Genomic DNA, 23,921 nt, shown 5'->3' with positions numbered 1-23,921 from the left:
TAAACTCCTATTTATAGCTGTAGTTATAACTGAGGCATTAATTACAGGTAATATCAATAGTCATTACGATTATTTGATTATCATTAAAACTGCAAGTAATATTAATAGTCATCATAATTAATTTAATTATCATTAATATATTTAACGGTTACAAAATTAAATGAAAATAAATGTTTACATTACCAATTAAATTAAAACCAACCCTATTAACATTCAATCACAACCAATAAATATATCAATCCCTATAACACCACTTTATACTAAACCCAATATATCTAACATAATTTAACAATATGCATAAGGGTATAAACTATTATTATTTTTATTGCTATTATTTACTTATTTATTTTTCTGGTTAGTACAGTTAGTGTCTGTAAAAGTCAAGCCATCAACGACTGGGGGATTAAACTGGAGGCACCAAGGGATGGTTGGAAGGGGAAAAAATACATCTAGAGAACCAAGGGATCAGTGATGGACCAAAAGAAGAGGGGTTGGGTTTTTTCAGTAGCAAGTACTTTTCAGAATTTCTTTCGTGTTTCATACATTATTCTTTTGAACGGCGAAGAAGCGAAAAGTGCATAACTGTATTTAGCAGCATCGTAAAGGCTTCTCGTGCATTTAGTGGCAAAGATTGCTTTTAAAATAATTGAAATTTACGGACGTAGATAACGAAGAAAATGGTGAAGTTTCAGTGGCATTAACCTATCCTATGAGAAAGTGTCCCACCAAAAAAAAAAAAAAAAACCGTACTAGAAAGACGCGTGTATTATCCCTTGAACCTCTTGTTAAGATATTTTACAAAGAAGCTAGAAGTGCAGAACTGTACTTGATTCTCCTGCACACCTCTGAAGATATTTACACAGCTACAAGACTCACGACCACGCCGAAACAAAGCCTCCTTCTGAACTGTTGGAATAATCAAAAACTCAACATCAATGTTCACGTTCTATTTCTTCTGTTCCTTTTCTGTCATAAACCAGTTTCATGAGCCCAAAAAGCATCTGGATCAGGACAAAATAGTGAAAAATCTTGGATTTCTAGATTCGCTATGTGCCAATTGACAAAACGGGCTTGTACCGACTTGAATAAAAAAAGAATGATGGGCAAAAGCCAGCATTTATCATCTTCCCTGCAAAAGAATGTATCAAAACATAAAAATAAAGAACACAAGTTGTTAACCGAAAGAGAGACAGAGAGAGAGAGCACCAAGTAATAAAAGCAAGCAACTATAATGCAGCATATAATGCACACGAAACTATAATGCAGCATATTTATTATCTTCCCGTAGCTGTCTTGGTAAGCTCATCCTTGAATACCAGAGTCTTTCGAACCATATAATGCAGCATGTTCTCCCTGCAATACTCAAATATATCCTTCTCTGTTTGATTGTCCTTCAACCCGACCTTCAAGCTCATGAAGGCACACAGCATCTCCCCCCAAAACTCGTTGGCTCTGGTCGTTCACCACCGGGTGCTTTTACTCACCTCCACATTGCTCAGGTTCTCACCACCGCTAATAATCACGTCCTTAGATGGATCCTTAATCTCCAGGTACCCATCTCATGCATATCACATATACAAGCTTCTCATGACCATCTCCACGGGTTGCACCATCACACCCAACCAAATATTAAACAGGACAGGAATATATACGTAATTGAAAATAGTGTTCTGTTCTCTTTGATAAAAGGCAAACGCAAAACAGGACACGAATCTCTTTTGGTTCTGTAGCTGCCAATACAGCAAGCAGGACATTATTGTCGCATTCCATTCTCGTCAATTCTTTTCCATTCCGTTTTATCAACGACCCAAATGCTACCTACATATTTCCCCATTAAACATATTTTCACAGTAACATATATCCTTTGCAAAATCAATAATCTCCTATACTTTATGTTGGAAGATTGTGATAGGGATGTATCTAAGGAGCTGCCTCAAACTCAAGAGGGTTCTTACTCTTGACCACGGGATAGCACAGTAAGAGAAGTGTGACCCGATTAAAAAAGCAGGAGTGAAGTACAGAGAATACAAGCCGGAGGAATTTTGTGATATTCGTTATGAACTCCTCAGCATGGATCCGTTTCCAATGCATTTTCTATCTCAACATGGAGACCCGATATTTCGTTATGATATTCTCACTTCATTTACGTTTATTTGTTTTGGCTTTATTTGGAGATATTTTATCTGTGCATTTTTTCAATGCAACGGAAAGTGGTTATTGCTTTTTCATTTTTATTTTCTACTTTTATTACAGCTGTGATTGGGCTGACACGTATACAAGGCAGTGCATCCATGTTGAGAAGCTCTAAACGAAATATCACAAAATTCCTTCAGCTATCCCTTGATCCATAGTAAGAATCCTCTCAAGTTCGAGGCAACTCTTGATATTCACCCTGTTACAAAGCACAAGTGTTTTAAGATTAGACATGATATTCTTCCTCCTCGTACAAATCTTAACAAAACCTCCATTATGCAGAGAGGCAATCAATGATTAAGCAGAATCCAACTGGCTATCATGTTCAAATATGACGTAAATCAGATGATCTGATCCAGTAAACATGGATAAGATGATGTTTGATTCTTCTGCATCGATTTCTTGCTGTACTGCCACAGAATTAAATTTAAACAAGAAACGTAGGTTGTTTGTAATATATGTCATTGTTGTTTGAGATAAAGTGGTGCCATTAAGAAGTTGGCAGCCTTACCTCTTAGCATTTCGTGTACTTGCCTCGTCAGGGTGGTGAAAGTGGGATAATGCATAATGAAGGAGGCAACAAATAAAAGCTACTCCCTGCACGCACAGACACAAATGTTATAGATAAAAGCAGGGAATAAATTTCAAATGATTGCATGAATGTATTCATCTCAAAATGTTATGAATTCAATGTGCCTAGAATTTCATAACTGTCTTCCCCTCAACCGGCAATAGTAATGGTTGTAGGGCCTTGCCACTTCTGCTATATAATTTTCTCGGTATCTTTATGAGGCTCTACTGATAGCTTACTGTGAAGGGGCGTCACTAAAATTAAGATAGATTGGAGGCTCTACAGACCTGTAATAGATCTGAACCACTTGACCAACTGAAATGTCTAACAACCTGACAGCTCAGCAGATAACTAACTAATGCGGACATCAGCTAGCAATGTATCTGTTCTGACTTACAGCTATGCTGTGTAGATATACAGAGATACATATGCTGTGTATACTCTCTAATAAAGACAAATTTAATATGAAAAAGAAACTAGGAAGAATTCTTGTATTGAACATTACATGCAGACTAAAGAAAAAAAAAAACTATTTGCCTATGTCACAAAATCAAATCATCTTTTTCCACTGAATATTGTGTTTTTCAAATAAAAAGTGCTTATACAAGCCTTATTTGCAACTTTGATATTTTTGAGTAACTCATTGCCTTTTAGTCATTAGAGATTCTTTACAAGTTTAACGATATCTTTCAGCTTAACATAATTTATCTCAGTCAGCATTTATATAGCAGCTTAACATCGAAAGCCAATTGAGATAGTAAACAGTGAAGGCTGACCAAGTAATTTGGACTTCCAAAGTATTTTGGACTGCTTACACCCCATTTTTCTCAACTTAGAAAAACCGTATTAAAGTTATGCATCATAAGCATGATGGGGCATATCACTGCAGGCAACTCATGATGAAATGCTTGTTAAGAAATTTCTGTTTATTATGTTCCAATAAGCTCAGAATATATTATAATCGCAAGCGAAGCATGCTTGCTGCTTCTCATCTGCTTTACACATTGAAGAGACAGTTATACTAAATGGTAGCACAATATAAGCACAACTTACAATATTAGATAAAGAAGTAGAACTCCACAGTGCATATACTCGAAAAAGTGAAGCTCTTCGAGGTTCTTTACTGAATAAAGCATTCAATCCAGCAGGAAATGGAGAAAGTAGAGAAAGAGGAAGGATCAGTAAAACAGAAAGAAAAGCAGCAAGAGAAATCCAGTAGAACTGAAGCAACATGAGGAGAGTGACAGATATATCTGCTAAAAGCATCAAAGTAATCAGCAACTGCACAGTGTCCTGAAACAAAGACATCATGTATTAGACAATGTTCAAGTTATAGTTGTGGAGAGGTGAAGCACCTAAAATAATTTAACTACCTGACGACCAACAGGTCTAGTGTTGCACAACAGTAGAGAAAGTGGAAATAGAAAGTCCCTTTTAAAGTCCAATGATCTTAAGGTGGCATCATTTATTAGGCCACCATTAATTCCTCCAGTTATCTTTTTAAGAGATAATGAATTGCTCATATATGGCCAACTATGCTGCAGCTGCTTACAATTCTTTTTTCCATGTGCCACATTTTTCCTGTCATAAGCATCAAAAAAGAATTCCTTCAAGCTAATACGCATATGGGATTTAAAAACAAACGTGAATTTTTGCAGTACTAATCTACATAAAGGAGGTATTAAAATGAACAACGTCAAGGAACCATGCAACTTAGAAGCTCACAGCAAAGAGTTATTAATGGTTTTTGCATCCCCAACATGCCCCCTGAGAGAATCTACTAGCTTTGATACATTAACAATGCATAAGCACATCAAAAATTGTACTGGAACTTGTAAAGAACCAATTCAACCCAAAAGCTTAAGTTGTTGGGTGAGGTTACATTAATGATTTTAATCTCAACACGTCCCCTCACACGAGAGTCCACTGGACTTGAAGGGTGGACGATGCACAGGCCCACCTACCTATGCGAAGAAAGAAATTCCACTAGAAAGAAAGTGGGGGGTGGTGAGGATTGAATCCGGTACACCGAAACTCTGATACCATGTAAAGAACCAATTCAACCCAAAAGCTTAAGCTGTTGGGTGAGGTTACATTAATGATTTTATATATCTCAACAGAACTCAATATCAATTTAAATTTGTGTGAGAAGCAAGGATCAACTCTAAAAACCCATTGATACCTTATCAAAGAATAATGCAACCTAAGCTTCTAACTACTACGCTAAGGCCCAATAATAGCCCGATACGAACTTTGGAAAAGCCACACCCTAAAAGCTAACTTGTAAAATAGGAGAGCCCAAAGCACATATAAGCCCCACACCAGAACCTTATCTATCCGATATGAGAATCCAAGTCCCCATACCTTGCAACTGGATCGTAACATTTCACCACGCTTGGCAATCCCAATGCTCACGTCACCTGGCTTGGCGCTAGTTTTTTTACTAGGCCTGCGCTGCTCGATTGCAACTGGTTGACAAAGTGAAAGTTGTGATACTAATAGATACGAACCGTGGGAGAGCCTCACCCAAAAAACTAGCTTGTAAGGTAGGAGAGCCTAAAATCCATATAAACCCCATACCAGAACCTTATCTATTCGATGTGAGACTCCAAGTCTTATACCTTGCAACTGGATCGTAACATAACCATTTTACATTCTTTCCTAATCCATCTAATCTAATCAGGTCAAGTTTCTAAATCCAATCATTATGAATCATCATTATCGTTAAGGGTATATCATCATTCATGAACAATTTTGGTTTTGAACAGTTAAATTTTCTGTCTTACTTACAGTAAGCACGAAGTTCTTCCTTCCAACAATCCTTCCCAGGCAAAGCCCATTTACCAACATTCAATTTTGCTATTATTCAGTTTCTATTGGCACCAATAACTCTCATGGGACAAAATGAAATGATTGATCCCATTCCCTGCCAGGTTTTAATTTGATTAATTGGAAGAAACAAGGGTTAACTCAGGAAGTTACCTCATAGCTTCATCAGTACCAACCCAAGTATCAGACTGGTGCGAATCATGAAGGGAATACTCCCCAACTGCTACCACGATACCCAGCTGATAGTAACCAGAAGCTGTTGCTTGGAACCATCCAAGCTCAATTTTAACTCCATGGAACTCAAGTTGGGGGTTTGCATGACTATTTATCCAATCAACAACAGGACCTAGTGCGGTACGAATTGATCCATGCCTCACTGTCCGCAACTGAGCATTCAGTCCAACTACCAATCGATTCCAAACAGTTGCAGGGACATGCTGTGGATATCAAGTTTGGGATCGTTTGTCGGTTATGCATAGAGAAAAAAACTGACTAAATCTTAATAACATTAACAAGCAAGACACCTGGCCAAGGAGGTTGGTCAATAGTGAATCATTGTGAAGATTATAAGGCGCCATGTAGCTCCCATCCCCGCCAAAAATTATGCACATGGGAAATCTCTTCTGTATAATTGATACAATATCTAATCGCTTCTCATCCCCACCAAGGAAAAAATCAATGTATGCTACCATTAAATCTGGTGTTGCCCCAACCTGCATCAATTGTTTTTCAAATTAAAAACATTAAAAATGGAAACCTTTGATTGCAAGGTCTTAGATTCTAATGCAAGCTTGTCAGATAAGACAGAAGAATTACAAATTAAACAAGCAGATATGCTATCTTATGTATAAATAAAATTAATACTGATGTTTATTTAATCACATTGTTTGGTTTTTGTAAGCAAATAAAGGAATGCAATCTGATAATCATGGATTCTGATATAGCCTAGTTTAACTTTCTAGCTGAATATAAAAGTACCTATTGCTTCTAGGAGCTCTAAATGATTACCAAGAAATAACCAAAAAAAACTTCCTGGCATTTGTACTACTAATTAAAACATAATTCTTACGTCTGGGGAGCAAGGACTGTTAATATAGAAGCTGAAGCATTTTTGTGATTAGAATTAAGGGTGATATAATACATTGGCACAAATCTCTACTATCACACTTGCGTCTATGGTTGCCATGCTGAAGAACATATGCCGTTTCTACAAGTCTTACCAAGAGAAAACTAGAAAGAAGTCTCTGTTCCATAATAAATTTGTCTCTTCGAGAAAGTGAGGGAAAATGAAAGAAAATATTACAGAGAAATCTCTGAACAGAAGTGAATGTGTATTTCATCCTAACGAACTGAGTTTGGCTTACATATTTATAGAGTCAGTTAAGACAGTTGGTGAGCAGTCTTAATAATAACAGAATCTCAGGACAGTTACAAGTCTGTCACTACAGAATTGATAACTTCTGACTACATGATGTAAACACGCGTGGCATAGTATATCTCTGACGAAAGTGAGATCTTGAAGGTGAAAAAATTAACATAATTATATTTAATGAAAAGCCCAGCAGCACTGTATGACACAGGATGCACTAGCATCAATAAATCATAATCTTAAAATCAAATCATCTTAGTATTTTGGTTTAGATTTGATTTGGGGATGACTGTATTCTTCCATAACCTTTACTAGAAGTTTTTTTTTTGTATGTTTTGTATATCAATTTAGGAGTACTTTAGTAATTTTCTCAATTTTTTTATGCTCATTTGGGCAGACCAGGCCTTCGCTATTATTGGGCTTGGATTGTCCTTTTAGATGTTTTAAGTCTCTTAATTAGCAAGGAAGCCCTGATCAATCATTCTAAGATGAGGACTTTATTACTCCATGATCTTAAATGCATTGCAAGTCAAACCTTCATCCCTTTGTACAAAGCTCGTGATCGACAAGAGCGTAGACAAGAATGGTCATATTCCGACTTGACAAATTCCTGAAGGCGACTAATTTTGACTCTCCGGCGCCAAAGCTTCCAGGACCAAGCACAAGGATATGCAACAACAGAAAGTATACTGTGCACTGATCCTTCCCACCAATCATATGCAGCAACTGAGTTGATCTCATCAATAAATCTATTAAAAGCATCTTCATACCTGCATTCCAGTTAACATCAAATCTTAACCAAAACCATGATTTTGACATATAGTAATATGATGCAAGATTTGAATGCTAATGAATTATAAAGCTTCCCAAACTGGGCTTCTTTATCTTTTCCTTATACCCAGATGCTTGATGTAGAATCTTTACTAAGAAGTGTCTCCAGTAGCAAGACCTTTTTTACAATAGAAACTATTGAGAGAAAATAAGTGTTTTGATGGTAGAAGTAAAATACGATAAGTTCAACCTAAATGGCTACAGTTAACCAGTGCGTGTGATTTTCAGCAACACTGAGGATTGATGATTTCAACTAAAATAAACATGTTTCCAACATTTATCAGCACATGGCCCACATACAAAGCAATATGACATCAAAATCCATGACATGCACATATGAATATGCAGTTTCTCTTACACAATTTCAATTATAGCATGGGGAGGCGAGTAAGGAAGATGCCACGGTTCTCTAAAAGTATTAGGACCCATAAAGTACATTCTGTGTACATGACTTTGAGTCTCTTCAGCTCGGGCTCCGCGCACCTAGTTTTCAAACAACAAAATATGTAATGCATCAAATAATTTCAGATATAATGCATTAAGGCTCAATTAATGCTACATAAAGAACTAATTAAATAGTGGAATTTGTTATCAGAATAGTACCTCAGAAAGAGAAAGAAGATAAGGAAAACGGTGATGATTACGGTGTTCAATTGAACTCGAACTATGATATGAACCAGAACCAATCAACTTGATTCTCAAAGTACTTAGTAGCAGAGCCAGAAGCAACAAAATGAATGACAACATTACTGAAAATGGCCAGGGACCCCCAAATGTATAAATAAACTCCTCTAGAGGTGTATAGCAATTGGGCATTCTATACTTGTCTGATATACATTTATATGGACAAGATCGCTTCGTAACTCCCCCTGCAATGAAAAGGATCATCCGAAAAATTTGTTATCGATCATAAATCTAGGCATGTAAAGCCAAGTTACAGGCATCAAAAATACCTCGTTCATATATGAAATTCGCACGATTGGGAAGAAGATCAAGAGGACAAGAAGTGCAAAGATGTGCATCAGAACCATCAACATCTTTGTAAGTACCAACAGGGCATTCCTGAAAATTCACTTGCATGGCTCAATAAATTTCAGAAAGTAAACATCCAGTGCATGTGAAATAATTATTAGATTCGCAGAATGATTGTGCTGCCCTACTGCATTCCTAACTTCCTTGTTTACTTTGTTGTGTTGTTTGACTTTTTTCTCAGCTCTTGAAAGAACCGTAAGGTACTTATTCTCTTCTTTTTAATAATACTTATTTTTAGACAAAAAAAAGAATTATTAAAAAGACAGACAGCTTAAAAACAGTAATATTTCATATTACAAACTGAAACCAACAAAAGCAGAGATACCAGAGACAGACATTTAAATTATGTGTAACTGTCCTCACACAGACCATAAAAAGCATTTTATTAGAGAAGAGAAAGAAAAGATTGCAAGATCAGACGATAAGATATCTTCCTAAAAGAGACTGAAAAATCAAAAAATGGGCATAAGAAAACAATTCATCTAAGTAGAGCTCACCAGTCTCCTTGCATGTTGCTTGTTTAACTTATCAGAGAAAGTGATCGGTAAATATCTCCAACAGTCTAGGCAAAAAAAAAAAAGGAATGAAAATAACCAATGGAACAAACCTCGCAGAAAATTCCATAAAGGCCTTTAGGGCATGCTTTCCCAGTTATGGTACCCTCCTGTCCGTGATGGCCACCATCATCCCCAGAACCTCCACTGTTTAAAATCATGAAGACAGAGATGTTTCTTCAGCAAGTTTATTTGAAGAAAATTTCCATCACCATTTCACCAAAATAGTGATCAAATCATTTACAAATATCATGTTTCAAGTTACTTAAAAGAGTAAACCCTCACTTTGGCCATTGAAAGATTATGGTTTCACCACATTAGTCCTCCAAAGATGGAAATATTCCCTTGGCCCGAGTAAAAGCAGTAATATTCTAACATGTTCCTATACTTAAGCCATTAGCAGAGACGTGATTATGCATACCTATTGTTCATGGTGCCACTAATACTTGCAACAGGAACATATTCTTCCTCCATACCAATCTTTGACCAATGGAAATGAATTCGACCTCCACCTCCACCTCCGCCACCAAGGGAGCCACCATTGCCCCCAACAACAGATAAGGATGAATTCTCCAAAAGCCCGAGTCCTTGAAGGAAAAGAAGAACTGTTCCACCAGAACCTCCACCAAGACCACCAACCAAAGAACCATCACTGCTTGTTATTGCTTTGCTAAAGCTTTCACCATCAGCCCTCAAAGATCCGTAAAGGTCAAGCTTCAAAAGTGGCCATTGAATGGATCCCATTACTGGCCAAAATTCGACAAAATTGCGATCAGAGAATATTATAAAAAAAATAGATATTTTCCTTTGTATAAAGACTAGCGGCACAATTAGATATAGCATTTACAGGTATCTGCATCCATGTTAATAGTCAAAAGTAAACTAAGAGAAGTCCTTTCCTTGAAACATATAAAGTCAAAAGTGTTTAAAACTATTTACCTATCATCCCGCCTCCAACAACATGCCCATATGATTCATTAGGGCCCTCAGTTCCACTACCCAATTCACATGGAAGAACAGCATTTCCATATTCATTACCACCAATACTCACTTTCCCATTGAAATATCCAGACCCTCCTTTTCCACCATGTCCAGCACCACCACCAGCTCCATTCAAAAAGTTTCCCTTACCAATACCTTCAGTGCAACCTGAAAAAGGTCTCTGTCCAATCAGAATCTCAAAACTATGCTATCCATTTTCAATAATAAGCATTTTTATTAGCATGGAAAACTTGGAAGAGCAGAAAAAGTAACAAAAAATAAGGTTTTAAAACATTTTAATTACCTAATTTCGATGCAGTAATCATACCATCAGTACCAACAATCACAGTTCTTGCCCGATGAATGTGAATTATGCTTCCCTTCATAATGCCATTTACAAGAAGATCCTCGACACGACAAATCTGCAAAAACTCAAAAGAACCCACCATTAGATTCTACTTGAACAGCAATAACTTATTGTTTTTATGCAAGACCCATAACAAAACAATTGCCAACAAAAAAGTTGATTGAAAACGATAGAAAGATGTTTTCACAAATCTCGTATATTATAACCAGGGTGCAGATACACAAATATATGTACCCAAAAAAATGGGGCAAGATTTTCACTCTTTAAAATGAAATACATCCAATACCATCTTTCCTATTACTTAACAAATCTTACTTGAAGTGAGAAGGAAAGTGTATAATTGACATGACAATCGTCAGGTGGAGTTATCAAATCTATCGGGCATCTCTGTGTATCACAAAGATGTTTTGTCACCCTACAAAGATTATTAAAAAAACAAGACAACAAAATGGATTAATTTAGAGTTTCAGAGGAGTTCACAGGCTGGATGGAAACTGTTTAAGTCAAGCAATGCAACTAGAAAGAAATCATACTTACGTGCCTCTACTAGCATCATCATCCAAAGGAGCTTGAAGTAAAGAACCTGGACCAACCTGTCACAAGAGAAGGGCTGTTAAAATGTTGCACACAAAAGCAACTTCAAAGGGGGGAAATCACGAATTTGAGAAACAGTAACAGTACAAAAAATAGCCTTAACGTGAAGGAGTTGAGGTAAAACCATAAAACCAAAATCAATTTTAGAGTGAAGCCTTAAAAAGAGAACAGCAATAGAACACGTGCATTGCATGAAAATACCAGCATTCTAATTCATTTTACACTGTAGCTACGGTAGATATTTCCTTCTACTCACAGCCAGCAGTCAAAACTCAAAAAGAGTATATTGCTTCCATATCTTTCTTATATTGGCATCCCTGGAATAAGGGAGAGCCCTAAACAATCATATAAATCTCTTGTAACCACCGCAAAATTTATAAAACCTTAAAGCATCATTGTGTAAAGAATTGCTTACAGTTACATTATAGAAGAGAGACAAGGATACTCGCTGGCCTTTGATTGCATCGCCATCACCAGTCAAGTGCAGCAGTCCTTGACCATATAAACCTAAGTTTGTATTTGAACTAATGACAGAATTTTGCTGCAAAGGCAAGAACCCACAATCACAAACAATCAGAAAGAAAGCTCCAACCCACCAAGAACAAAATACTGCTCTATAACCAAGGATACTACATAACTTTGAATAAAGAGTAAAGAACATTATACCCTCAGTACAGCGAGATTTCTGACTTCAAGGACTGAAGCAGTCACAACAGTTCTTTCACCACCATCAATTTGGATTGTGGAATTCCACATGAGTAACATTTTAACAGCAACTCTAAATGCACCAAAAACCTTCATATATTAAGCTAAAAATGTTAAATAATGAGCTGAAACTATAGCTCAAAGAAATAGTAGTCCAAATGGATTGAGAATGGAAGTAAAATTATAACAAAAAAACACTTTGAATTCACAATCTAGTACCTTTATGATAGAATCACTCAATAAAAGCTCTTCTGCAACAAGCTCAAATTCAGAAATTGGGTAATCAGACAAACCGAATATTAAGCTTCCTCCACTATATACACTAATTTGGCCTCTTACCTTCATAATTAGAGCATTCAAATAAATATCACACATTAGGCTTCAAGGTTAGAAGTTACAAGAACTAATAAATTAAAAAAGAAAAAAAAAAAAAAATATATATATATATATATAATGTATCAAAAAAATTATTTTTGAAGACAAAATACAAAATGTGATATAACAAGAAATGAGTTTTACACAAGAACTTTTCAGATAAGGTCCAACAATCAAGAACAAGAAAATAACAGAGAAGACACAAGTTTTTGGCCTGGAATTTCCAGATTTTCAGTATTTATATTAAAGAACAGTACAAGATAGTAATGACAAAATTAACTGAACAAAGAATTACTAGAACAGATTATAGAATGAAAGGAAAAGAAATAAGCGTAAAGAAACTTGTGAAGCAATTCGAAAGGCTTCACACTCTCCCAAGGTTCCCAATTCCCAGAATGCAAATCCCCCCTTTAGCAACTTCATTATTCACATCTTATGCTAAGCCTAATCTTCTAGAACATTCTATTCTCCCTCCAAAAGTTAGTTATGCCACCTCATTGGTAGAACATAATCCCCTACTACCCACCTTACATACACCTACATGAGTATATTCCTATCATTTTCCTAATAACAATGTCAAGGTAGTGCAGGAGAAAGTGAAATATCCATAACATATGGGAAAGATGCCAAGAATCTTTACTAGCATTGACACAATTTGATATATACTCTTAAAAGCCATGGCCCTAACATACCCAATGGCTTAAGAAGTGCCTCAAAAGTGCATAGAAGCAGAAGAGTTCCAGATTAGATCAGACTTGAATCTCAATGGATAAGTTGGTGCAAAAATCATCTCTACAAGGTGATACTTAGACAGCCACCTTTTTTCATACTTTTAACTTCTACAGGGTAAACGTACATACTACTACAACCACCTAGATAGCAATATGGCATACTTCCTCGTAAAATATCCTTCTATTTGGAACTTTCAGGAAAAACATATTGTAGAAAATCAGGATTAGAATCTTTCCATTTTTATTTGGGATTCAATCATATCCCTGATTTATAGCCTATTAATTATAGATTTATTTTTTCCTTTAATAGGGATTTGAATTTGTTTCCGCTTTTTCTCATTTACTCTTGTATAAATATACCCTTTCAGTGTAAATCAAATTGTATCAAATTAAAAAAAACTTTTGTCTTACATCTCTCGATATGGTATCAAGAGTAGGTTGGTCTTGAAAAAACTCAGCCATCACAATCACCGTCAAACCGGCGGCACATCGCCTGAAAACTCAACCTTCAGCCATTCTTAAGGCTGTTTTCCCTTCCTACAAAGTCCCAAGAGCAAAGTGAGGCTGCCAATCAATGTAGAAGAGCAAATCTCAGCCTTCCACCGCCGTCGGCAGCTGCCGGAAAATTTTTCCTGCGACATTTTCGGCCAAGACTCACACCATTCGAAACACAAGGAGCAAATCTACAAGTTTCAAGAAGGACCACCGGATTCTGCTGAGCCGCGCGCCAGAGAAAGGACGGAGCATCCGCCCCACGCACAACCACCATACAGTGCGAGCAAGCCACGCGCCTCCTTGCAGTGCTTGGTTCCGGTTCAGAGAGGTCTCGTTCGGCTCATCTCCCTCTTTCCTATCTGTTTGAAGGCTCAAATCAATGATTGGAGACCTTTTTTATTTCGGACTATGGCTATCCAAGAAAAGAACAACTTATAAAGTGATTGTTGCTACTGTTGGGTGCGAAACAGTTCCACTTCTGCTGCTGTTTCTGTATCAAACTCCAAGTCTGCTGCCTTGGATGATGTAGAATATTCTAGAGTTTTCTACTTGTTTCTAGCTACTTGTTCCTTTGAGTAGTGTGATGCCTCTTCGGTTACTGTGTATTTTATTTATTACTTCAACTCCTTAACTACCTTGTAATCTGTATATAAAGATCCCTTTGGGTGTCAATCAATATATGAAAAATACATTTCAGTCTTATATTTCATCATGGTATCAAGAGCAGGTTATCCTGTGGTCATCTTGTAAACCTTCACGTTTCCTTCCGTTTTCCATTTTTCACTGTTTATTAAAATAACTCAGAAGCCATTTCCGAGTCGACCCACGTCAGCCCCGTCGCCGGAAAGTCAGCCACGCGCCGCCACTGCAGAACTGCCTCTCCGGCGCGTGTGAGCCACGCGCCGCCCTGCCGGCCTCCGTTTGTCACGCGGCTTTCACAGAACGGCTCGCCTGGCCTTCCTCTTCCTGTTCTGGGGGTTTAAATCACGATTGGAGCACTCTTCTTGTTGGGTCCAGTTGGTTCCTCTTCGTGATTTTTCAGTTCTGAACGATTGGAGTTCCTTTTTTTTTTTTTTTTTTGAACAATGGAAGTTGAAAATATTGAGGCTGAGAATAAGCATTCTGAAAAATCATCCGGTAATGTTTCCGGTGTCTTTCCTCTTCCCTGTTCTTCGTCTTCCGGAGACAACCCAGCTATACAGATTACTAACCACCGTTTAAACGGTAAGAATTATGAGCAATTTCAGAAGGTGATGTCTCAATCTGCTGAGGCAACTAGTCATGTTGCTCAACAAGGTATGGCATTCCATGTTGATCATAGTAGTCGTTGGATTCTTGATTCGGGAGCTTCTGATCATATGACAGGTAATGCATCCCTGTTTTGTTCTTATACCCCTTATTATCACCAGTCACGAATAAGGACGGCTGATGGTAGTTTCTCTAATATTGCGGGAAAGGGATCCATTAAGCTCTCTGAACATATTACTCTGAATTCTGTCCTTCATGTCCCTTCTCTTACTTGTAACCTTATCTCTATTAGTAAACTTTCCTCTGAATTGCATTGTGTTGCTAAATTCTCTGCCAAAACCTGTGTTTTTCAAGAACAGGATTCGGGGCTGATGATTGGCAGTGCTAGAGAGGAAGAAGGGCTTTACTATTTTGAAGAAGATTCTCATGAAAAGAGATTTTTTGCAAATCACTCTTTATGTTTATCAGACGATTGTAATGATGTTTTGTTGTGGCATCGTCGTTTAGGACACCCAAATTTCTTTTGTCTTCAAAAGCTGCTTCCAAACTTATTTATCAACAAAAAACCAAGTTCCTTTTTTTGTGATGATTGTCAGTTTGCAAAACACTCTCGTGTTTCTTATTTCCCTAGAGATTATCATGTTTCGTCTCCATTTACATTGATTCATAGTGATATTTGGGGCCCAGCTCGTGAAAAAAATATATCTGGAACTCGTTGGTTTATTACCTTTATTGATGATCATTCTAGAGTATGCTGGGTATATCTTCTAAAAGATAAGTCTGAAGCTGCAGCCACTTTTAAAAATTTTCATGCTATGGTACAAACTCAATTCCAGACCTCTATCCAAATCCTGCGAACTGACAACGGTACTGAATATTTTAATTCTGTTCTTGGTGATTACCTAACCAAGCAAGGTATTATCCATCAAAGTTCTTGTCCTAACACCCCTCAACAAAATGGGGTGGCTGAAAGGAAAAATAGACATCTCATTGAAGTTGCTAGAGCCCTCTTGTCTACAATGCATGTCCCTAAATACCTGTGGGGGGAGGCTGTCTTGACTGCCTCATATCTCATCAATCGGATGCCCTCTCGCGTCCTGAATTTTCATTCTCCCATATCTTGCCTTACCCGCTCTTTTCCCTCCTTTCGGGCTCTCTCTTCCCTTCCTCCAAAGTTGTTTGGCTGCGTGGTTTTTGTTCATATTCCTCCACATCAAAGGTCCAAACTTGATCATAAGTCTGTTAAATGTGTCTTCATAGGATCCTCCTAATCAAAAAGGTTACAAGTGCTACTCACCTTCTCTTCGAAAGGTCTTTGTTTCTATGGATGTTACTTTTTGTGAAACACAATCATTTTTTCCCTCGACTTCTCTTCAGGGGGAGTCTATTGGTATAAATGAAGACAAGTCTTGGAATCCAAATAATTCTACTGTCTTACCTTTACCCTTGGAAACATCTGTTGTTTCTTTACCTTTGGAGTCAGGGGGAGTTAATGTACAGGAGACAAGGACAGCAACTGTACCAGAGACTGGAGATCCTCCCGGTAAATGGGGAAAATTCTACAGCTGGCGAAAATCTCCTCAAGATCCTCTAGACTGCCAGGATTCTGACCCGAGTCCTAGTTCCAGCAATCCACTTGAGAACACTGGTACAGCTGACCTAGATGTGCCCATTGCCCTTCGAAAAGGTACTAGATCTTGCACTGCTCATCCTATTTCTCATCACATTTCATATGAAAAGTTATCTCCAGGTTTTCGTGCTTTCAACACTATATTAGACGGTACAAAAATACCAAAAAATATCCAAGAGGCACTTAATGACCCTAAATGGAGGGATGCAGTCTTTGAAGAAATGGATGCTCTTAAAAAAAATGGAACTTGGGAGTCCGTGGCACTTCCCAGAGGAAAGAAAATTGTAGGTTGCAAATGGGTGTTCACAATAAAATTTAATGCAGATAACAGCATCAACAAATATAAGGCCAGATTGGTTGCCAAAGGATTTACTCAGACTTATGGGATAGACTATCAGGAGACGTTCGCTCCCGTTGCCAAACTTAACTCTATCCGAGTCTTACTATCACTTGCTGCCAACCTTGATTGGCCCTTGCATCAATTGGACGTAAAGAACGCTTTCTTAAATGGGGACTTACATGAGGAAGTTTACATGGATCCACCACCTGGTTTTGAACAGGGAGATGGTTCTGTATGCATGTTGAAGAAATCTCTTTATGGACTTAAACAATCCCCTAGAGAGTGGTTTGAAAAGTTTACTCGTGTTGTTAAAGAAAGAGGATTTATCCAAGCTCAGACTGATCACACTTTATTTTTTAAACACTCCGATAGTGGCAAAATTGCTATCCTCATTGTTTATGTTGACGACATAATTGTCACAGGCGATGACTGGGAAGAAATAAAATCTTTAAAAGGGGGTTTAGCTAGTTAGTTTGAACTAAAGGATCTTGGATCTCTCAAATATTTCCTTGGAATGGAAGTTGCTCGTAGCAAGGCGGGAATTTCCTTATCTCAGAAGAAATATATTCTAGACCTGCTACAAGAAACAGGTATGCTTGGGTGCAAGCCTGCAGAAACTCCAGTTGAACCCAATATTAAATTGGGAATTGAAGATGGAAAAGATATTGACAGGGAGCAATACCAAAGGTTGGTAGGGAAGCTGATCTACTTATCTCACACTCGGCCTGATATTGCATTTGCGATTAGCATGGTTAGCCAATTCATGCATTCTCCTAAGGAAAAACACCTTAGTGTTGTTTATAGAATCCTCAAGTACCTCAAAAACACCCCTGGTCGAGGAATGCTCTTTAAAAGGGGACACAAGAGGATGATAGAAATCTATACAGATGCTGATTGGGCTGGCTCTGCTATGGACCGAAGATCCACTTCAGGATATTGTACCTATGTCTGGGGAAATCTTGTGACCTGGAGAAGTAAGAAACAAACTGTTGTTGCCAGAAGTAGTGCAGAAGCAGAATTTCGGGCGCTAGCCCATGGCATTTGTGAAGGAATCTGGTTAAGAAGGCTCCTTGGAGAATTAAAGATATCTTATTCTCTACCTGTGAGACTCTATTGTGATAATAAGGCTGCAGTCAGTATTGCTCAAAATCATGTACATCATGACAGAACCAAACATGTGGAGGTTGATCGTCATTTTATCAAAGAAAAATTGGAGGAGGGTAGTGTATGTTTGTCATATATACCTACCAAGGAGCAAACAGCCGACATTCTCACCAAAGGATTACACAAACCCATCTTTGAGGATTTAATTAGCAAGTTGGGGATGATCAATATATATCTCCCAACTTGAGGGGAGTGTAGAATATTCTAGAGTTTTCTACTTGTTTCTAGCTACTTGTTCCTTTGAGTAGTGTGATGCCTCTTCGGTTACTGTGTATTTTATTTATTACTTCAACTCCTTAACTACCTTGTAATCTGTATATAAAGATCCCTTTGGGTGTCAATCAATATATGAAAAATACATTTCAGTCTTATATTTCATCAGATGACTCACAGGGTATCATGTCCCATGCCTTAGCTTCCTGTGTTCGAATTGGATATGTTAGCTTCCAATTTGATTGGAAGTAAATTTCTATCCAGCAATGTTGCTCAACAAGGTACGGCATTCCATGTTGATAATAGTAGGCGTTGGATTTTTGATTCAAAGGCTTCTGATCATATGACAGGTAATGCAACCTTGTTTTGTTCTTATACCCCTTACTATCAACAGTCACGAATAAGAACAGCAGATGGCAACTTCTCTACTATTGCTGGAAAAGGATCCATTAAACTTTCTGAACACATTACTTTGAACTCAGTCTTTCATGTTCCCTCTCTTACTTGTAACCTCATCTCTATCAGCAAACTTACCTCTGAGTTACATTGTGTTGCCAAGTTTTCTGTCGATGCTTGTTTTTTCTAGGAACATGACTCGGGGCTGATGATTGGTAGTGCTAGAGAGGAAAAACGGCTCTATTATTTTGAAAAAGATCCTTGTTAAGAAAAAAAATTTGTAAACCACTCGGTATGTTTGTCTGATGATTGTAATGATGTTTTGTTGTGGCATCATCGGTTAGGACACCCAAATTTCATTTATCTTCAGAAGTTGTTCCCAACTTATTTATCAATAAAAATCTCACTTCTTTTTCTTGTGATATTTGTCAGTTTGCAAAACATTCTCGTGTTTCTTATCCTCCTAGAGTTCGTCATGATTATTCTCCATTTACCTTGATTCATAGTGATATATGGGGTCCAGCCCATGAAAAAAATATCTTTGGTGCTCGTTGGTTTATAACTTTCATAGATGGTCACTCTAGGGTATGCTGGGTATACCTTCTAAAGATAAGTCTGACGCTGCATCCACTTTAAAAACTTTCATGCTATGATTCAAACTCAGTTCCAGACCTCTATCCAAATTCTTCGAACTGACAATGGTACTGAATATTTTAATTCTGCTCTTGGAAACTATCTCATCCAGCATGGTATTCTTCATCAAAGTTCTTGTCCTAACACCCCTCAACAAAATGGGGTGGCTGAAAGAAAAAATAGAGATCTCCTTGAAGTTGCTCGAGCTCTTATGTTTACCATGCATGTCCCTAAATATCTGTGGGGGGAAGCTATCTTGACTGCAGCATACCTCATCAATCGGATGCCTTCTCGTGTCCTAAATTTTCAATCTCCTTTAGCTTGTCTTACCCACATCTTTCCTTCTTTCCAGTCTCACTCTTCCCTCCATCCCAAGTTGTTTGGCTGTGTGGCTTTTGTACATGTTCCTCCTTATCAAAGGTCCAAGCTCGATCCTAAGTATATTAAATGTGTCTTCATAGGATATCCTCCTAACCAAAAGGGGGCTACAAGTATTACTCATCTTTTCTTCGTAGTGTCTTTGTTTCTATGGATGTCACATTTGATGAGAGACAATCTTTTTTCCATCGACTTCTCCTCAGGGGGAGTCTATTGGGGTAGACGAAGATAAGTCTTGCAAACCAAATGATTCTGTTGTTTTGCCTTTGTCGTTGGAGACATGGGGAGTCATTATGCAAAAGACAGAGGGAGCTAATGTGTCAGATAATGGAGATCCTCCTGGTAAATGGGAAAAGTTTTACAGCAGGCGAGAATCACCTCAGGAGCCTCTAGACTGCCAGGATTCGGACTTGAGTATTAGTTCCAACAACATTGATACAGCCGACCTAGATGTGCCTATTGCTCTCCGAAAAGGTACTAGATCTCGTACTGCTCATCCTATTTCTCATCATATCACGTATGAAAAGTTGTCCCTAGATGTTCGTGCTTTCAACACTATCTCAGACAGTACAAAAATACCAAAAATTATCCAATAAGCACTTGATAATCCAAAATAGAGGAATGCAGTCTTTGAAGAAACGGATGCGCTCAACAAAAATGGAACTTGGGAGTCTGTAGCATTACCGAGAGGAAAGAAAACAGTAGGTTGCAAGTGGTGTTCACAATAAAATTTAATGCAGATAACAACATCAACAAGTATAAGGCCAGATTGGTTGCTAAGAGATTCACTCAGACTCATGGGATAGACTATCAGGAGACATTTGCCCATGTTGCCAAGCTTAACACGATCCGAATTCTTTTATCACTTGCTGCTAATCTTGGTTGGCCCTTGCAACAATTAGATGAAAAGAATGCCTTCTTGAATAGTTATCCACACGAAGAAGTTTATATGGATCCACCATCTGGTTTTGAAAAAGGAAACGGTTCAGTATGCAAGTTGAAGAAATCTCTCTATGGTCTTAAACAATCCCCTAGAGAATGGTTTGAGAAGTTTACTCAAGTTGTTAAGGGAAGAGGATTCCTCCAAGCTCAGACTGATCACACTTTATTTTTAAAAGACTCTAATGTAGGTAAAATTGTTATTCTCATTGTTTATGTTGATGACATAATTGTCACAGGACATAAGTGTTTAGCTTATCAGTTTGAACTGAAGGATCTTGAATCTCTCAAATATTTCCTGGGCATGGAAGTTGCTCGAAGTAAGGCAGGAATTTCTTTAACTCAGAAGAAATATATTCTAAACCAGTTACAAGAAATAGGAATGCTTGGGTGCAAGCCAGCAGAGACTCCAATTCAACCCAATATTAAATTGGGAATTGAATATGGGAAAGAAGTTGACAAAGAGCAGTATCAGAGATTGGTGGAGAAATTGATCTACTTATCTCACACTAGGCCTAATATTGCATTTGCAGTTAGCATGGTTAGTCAATTCATGCATTCTCCTAAGGAAAAACACCTGAGTGCAGTTTATAGAATTCTGAAGTACCTCAAAAAACCCTTGGTCGAGGATTGTTCTTTAAAAGGGGACAAAGAGGATGATTGAAATATATACAGATGCAAATTGGGCTGGCTCTGCATTGGACCGAAGATCCACTTTAGGATATTGCACCTATATCTGGGGAAATCTTGTGGCCTGGAGAAGTAAGAAACAAACAATTGTTTCCCAGAGCAGTGCAGAAGCAGAATTTCGGGCTCTAGCCCATGGTATTTGTGAAGGAATTTGGTTAAGAAGACTCCTTGAGAAATTAAAGATCTCTTTTTCCTTACCTGTCAGAGTGTATTGTGATAATAAGGCTGCTTCAGAATTGCTCAAAATCCAATTCACCATGACAGAACAAAACATGTAGAAGTTGATCGCTACTTTATCAAAGAAAAAATAGATGATGGAAGTGTATGTATGATGTATATTTCTACCAAAGAGCATATTGCAGATATCCTCACTAAGGGCCTACAACAGCCAGCCTTTGAAGACTTGATTGGCAAGTTGGGAATGATCAACATTTACCTCCCAACTTGAGGGGGAGTGTAGAAAATCAGGATTAGATTCTTTCTGTTTTTATTTGGGAAGCAATGATATCCGTGACACTGAAGCTCTAATACCATATAAAGAATCAATTCAATCCAAAAGCTTAAGCTAATAAGTGAGGCTACATTAATGGTTTTTATATTTCTCTAACAAAAACATTAGCTTGAGCATTCAGGCTAAAGCATATACATCAGTCAGGTAGTAATCAAATAGGAAATGGGACACAAGTATGACATGATGGAACAGTGACATTGATACAACAATTGTTACTTACCGGCAATAAACCAGTATAAAAGCTATGTAAATGAACTGGTGTAGCTTGCTATGTCGATTAAAATTTGCAATACCAAAAGAAGCAAACTATCAAAAATAGATAATGAATCTATAAATGTTCAAACTATAAAAAGCTTCAGCAGATCAAAACTATTATGAAAGTAGTTCTGTGTCATATAAAGAATTTTCCAAAACACATGCAACAAAAGAAAAAAGAAATGGTTATAAAATGGTGACTCTGTGATCGTGTGTTTGTTGGCATAGTACATAATGTGTATAACTTTCGCACCTGAACTCTGGACCAAACAAGTGGAACCAAAACTTTCGCATTATTTTCTACATAAACATTTGACCATAAAGGGCTGGTTGAGAAGTCAAGCAAAGGAGTTTCTGTTTCTGTTGTGACATTGTCATTGCTGACTTTCAAACTTAGTAAATTTGCATTGAAATATGTGCCAGCAGCTCCAGAATTCCCAGGACAGCCAATACTCATGCCTCCTGTCACAACAAATGCATGTATTGTATAGAAGTTCCCCCTTATTATCCAGATTAATAAAAAGGCATACATGCATGTTACGTGATTTGAAAAAATTGAATATACAACTATGACAATGTCAACCAAAAACTTTTATTCAAAAGAACATATATAAAATTATCAAATGCATAGTGTCAGCACCACCAAAAGATTGAGGCTGTGTCTGTGAGTGTGTGTATAATTGGAAATGTTAAACATCTTTACTTTTGGGTGGATGTTAGCATCCTCCTCTTTCTTACGAGGATTAAAGGCCCGGTCTTTCAAATTAATAACACAAAAAACTAGTAAGTACTAAAGTAATTTAATATTAAAACAAACTTGAATGATTCTGTCAACTACAGGAGTGCCACTTCTTGTCTAAGTGGTTTTCCCTCACCCATTCTGGTTTATTCTATTAGTCCATATTACCCCCACACCACTTCATCTGGTAACTAAGAAATTGATGAAAAATTGGGGACACTGGATTATTCACCACCTCTAAAAGTCTGAAAGAGTTGGACTTCCACAAGACAAAAGCAGCTGCTGGCTAGACATGAAGAACATAATTGTGATGATTGGAAGCCAATCAAATAAAAATCGACTCTAATCAGGAATAATGAACAGATTCCAGAATCTAAAACTAGAGAACAACCTTTCAGAAAAACTTCAAAATTCAATGGAAAACCCAAGAAGTTGAGAGATTTCATTGAAGAATTGGTTCTGGACACTATCCTCATAACTAGTGAAAGGAGCCAAAACATGCCAGGTTCCATAACACTATCCTCACCAAGGCTTACATTTTTTGGTTAAAAAAAAAAATAACCAAAAAATGTTTTTCTTTTTGCCTCCACTCGTACTGAAAATTGCAGACAACATTAATTTGTTTATAAAATATTCTAATTTTTAGTATTTTGATTCACATAGATTAAGCTTAACACACTTACAATAGAATTAAACATCAAGCAGAAGTCATCATTGGTTTAACTACCATGTACAGAAAGTGTATTGGAACAAACCATGAACAGTAATTTTTAAATCTTCCTGTATGCTGTAACAATCAAGTGATATTCTTCCTCCACCGCCTCCACCCCATCCCATCCCACCAGCAGCACTGATAGTACCATATCCCTTCCTACACTCATTCCAAAAATGAAATACAAAAGAAAAGTTAAAAGCACAATCCACTAGACAACATGTATTAGTTCCCTGAGAAACCTTCAACTAAGACAATACACTTTTAAAAACTAGAAACAACTCAAAAACCTTCAACAAAGACAACAAGACATTTCCAAAAACATCAGTATTCTTCAGAATAAAAAGATACTACCTTCTGCAAAATATAAATGATCGTGGACCAAATGCTTGTTGAAATATCTCTTTAGTTTCTTGTGTCAGTTAGAATGTTGAAGAGTCAGTTCT

General features: G+C 37.4%; 1 protein-coding gene across 3 annotated transcripts in view; it reads right to left on the bottom strand.

Annotated features, from left to right (window-relative positions):
* Positions 1 to 650: 650 nt before the first annotated feature.
* The window catches only part of LOC133289924 (uncharacterized), a 30,720-nt gene continuing 7,449 nt past the window's right edge, over positions 651 to 23,921 (bottom strand). Inside the window, exons 5-26 of one of the 3 annotated variants that reach the window (XR_009748554.1) lie at positions 23,519 to 23,634; positions 22,278 to 22,486; positions 12,246 to 12,365; positions 11,988 to 12,116; positions 11,737 to 11,862; positions 11,265 to 11,320; positions 11,043 to 11,142; positions 10,665 to 10,782; positions 10,319 to 10,528; positions 9,801 to 10,125; positions 9,433 to 9,526; positions 8,747 to 8,855; positions 8,397 to 8,662; positions 8,152 to 8,276; positions 7,498 to 7,732; positions 6,118 to 6,306; positions 5,747 to 6,030; positions 4,138 to 4,345; positions 3,818 to 4,057; positions 2,705 to 2,790; positions 1,207 to 1,818; positions 1,007 to 1,129 (exon numbers count right to left, since the gene is read on the bottom strand). Coding sequence is in view for 2 of the 3 variants with exons in the window: in XM_061487956.1 (XP_061343940.1) it covers positions 970 to 1,129; positions 2,705 to 2,790; positions 3,818 to 4,057; positions 4,138 to 4,345; positions 5,747 to 6,030; positions 6,118 to 6,306; positions 7,498 to 7,732; positions 8,152 to 8,276; positions 8,397 to 8,662; positions 8,747 to 8,855; positions 9,433 to 9,526; positions 9,801 to 10,125; positions 10,319 to 10,528; positions 10,665 to 10,782; positions 11,043 to 11,142; positions 11,265 to 11,320; positions 11,737 to 11,862; positions 11,988 to 12,116; positions 12,246 to 12,365; positions 22,278 to 22,486; positions 23,519 to 23,634 (3,505 nt within the window). In the remaining variant the exon portion in view is untranslated. Of the gene's footprint in view, positions 1,819 to 2,704; positions 2,791 to 3,817; positions 4,058 to 4,137; positions 4,346 to 5,746; positions 6,031 to 6,117; positions 6,307 to 7,497; positions 7,733 to 8,151; positions 8,277 to 8,396; positions 8,663 to 8,746; positions 8,856 to 9,432; positions 9,527 to 9,800; positions 10,126 to 10,318; positions 10,529 to 10,664; positions 10,783 to 11,042; positions 11,143 to 11,264; positions 11,321 to 11,736; positions 11,863 to 11,987; positions 12,117 to 12,245; positions 12,366 to 22,277; positions 22,487 to 23,518; positions 23,635 to 23,921 lie in introns of all 3 variants that reach the window. The other 2 variants (XM_061487956.1, XM_061487958.1) reach the window with 2 other exon arrangements.

This window comes from Gastrolobium bilobum, unplaced genomic scaffold (genome assembly GCF_033153095.1).
Source record: "Gastrolobium bilobum isolate Gb01-03AN ecotype WA unplaced genomic scaffold, APGP_CSIRO_Gbil_v1 utg16824, whole genome shotgun sequence".
NCBI classification, from domain to species: domain Eukaryota; kingdom Viridiplantae; phylum Streptophyta; class Magnoliopsida; order Fabales; family Fabaceae; genus Gastrolobium; species Gastrolobium bilobum.
This window is presented reverse-complemented; position numbering and strand designations above follow the sequence as displayed.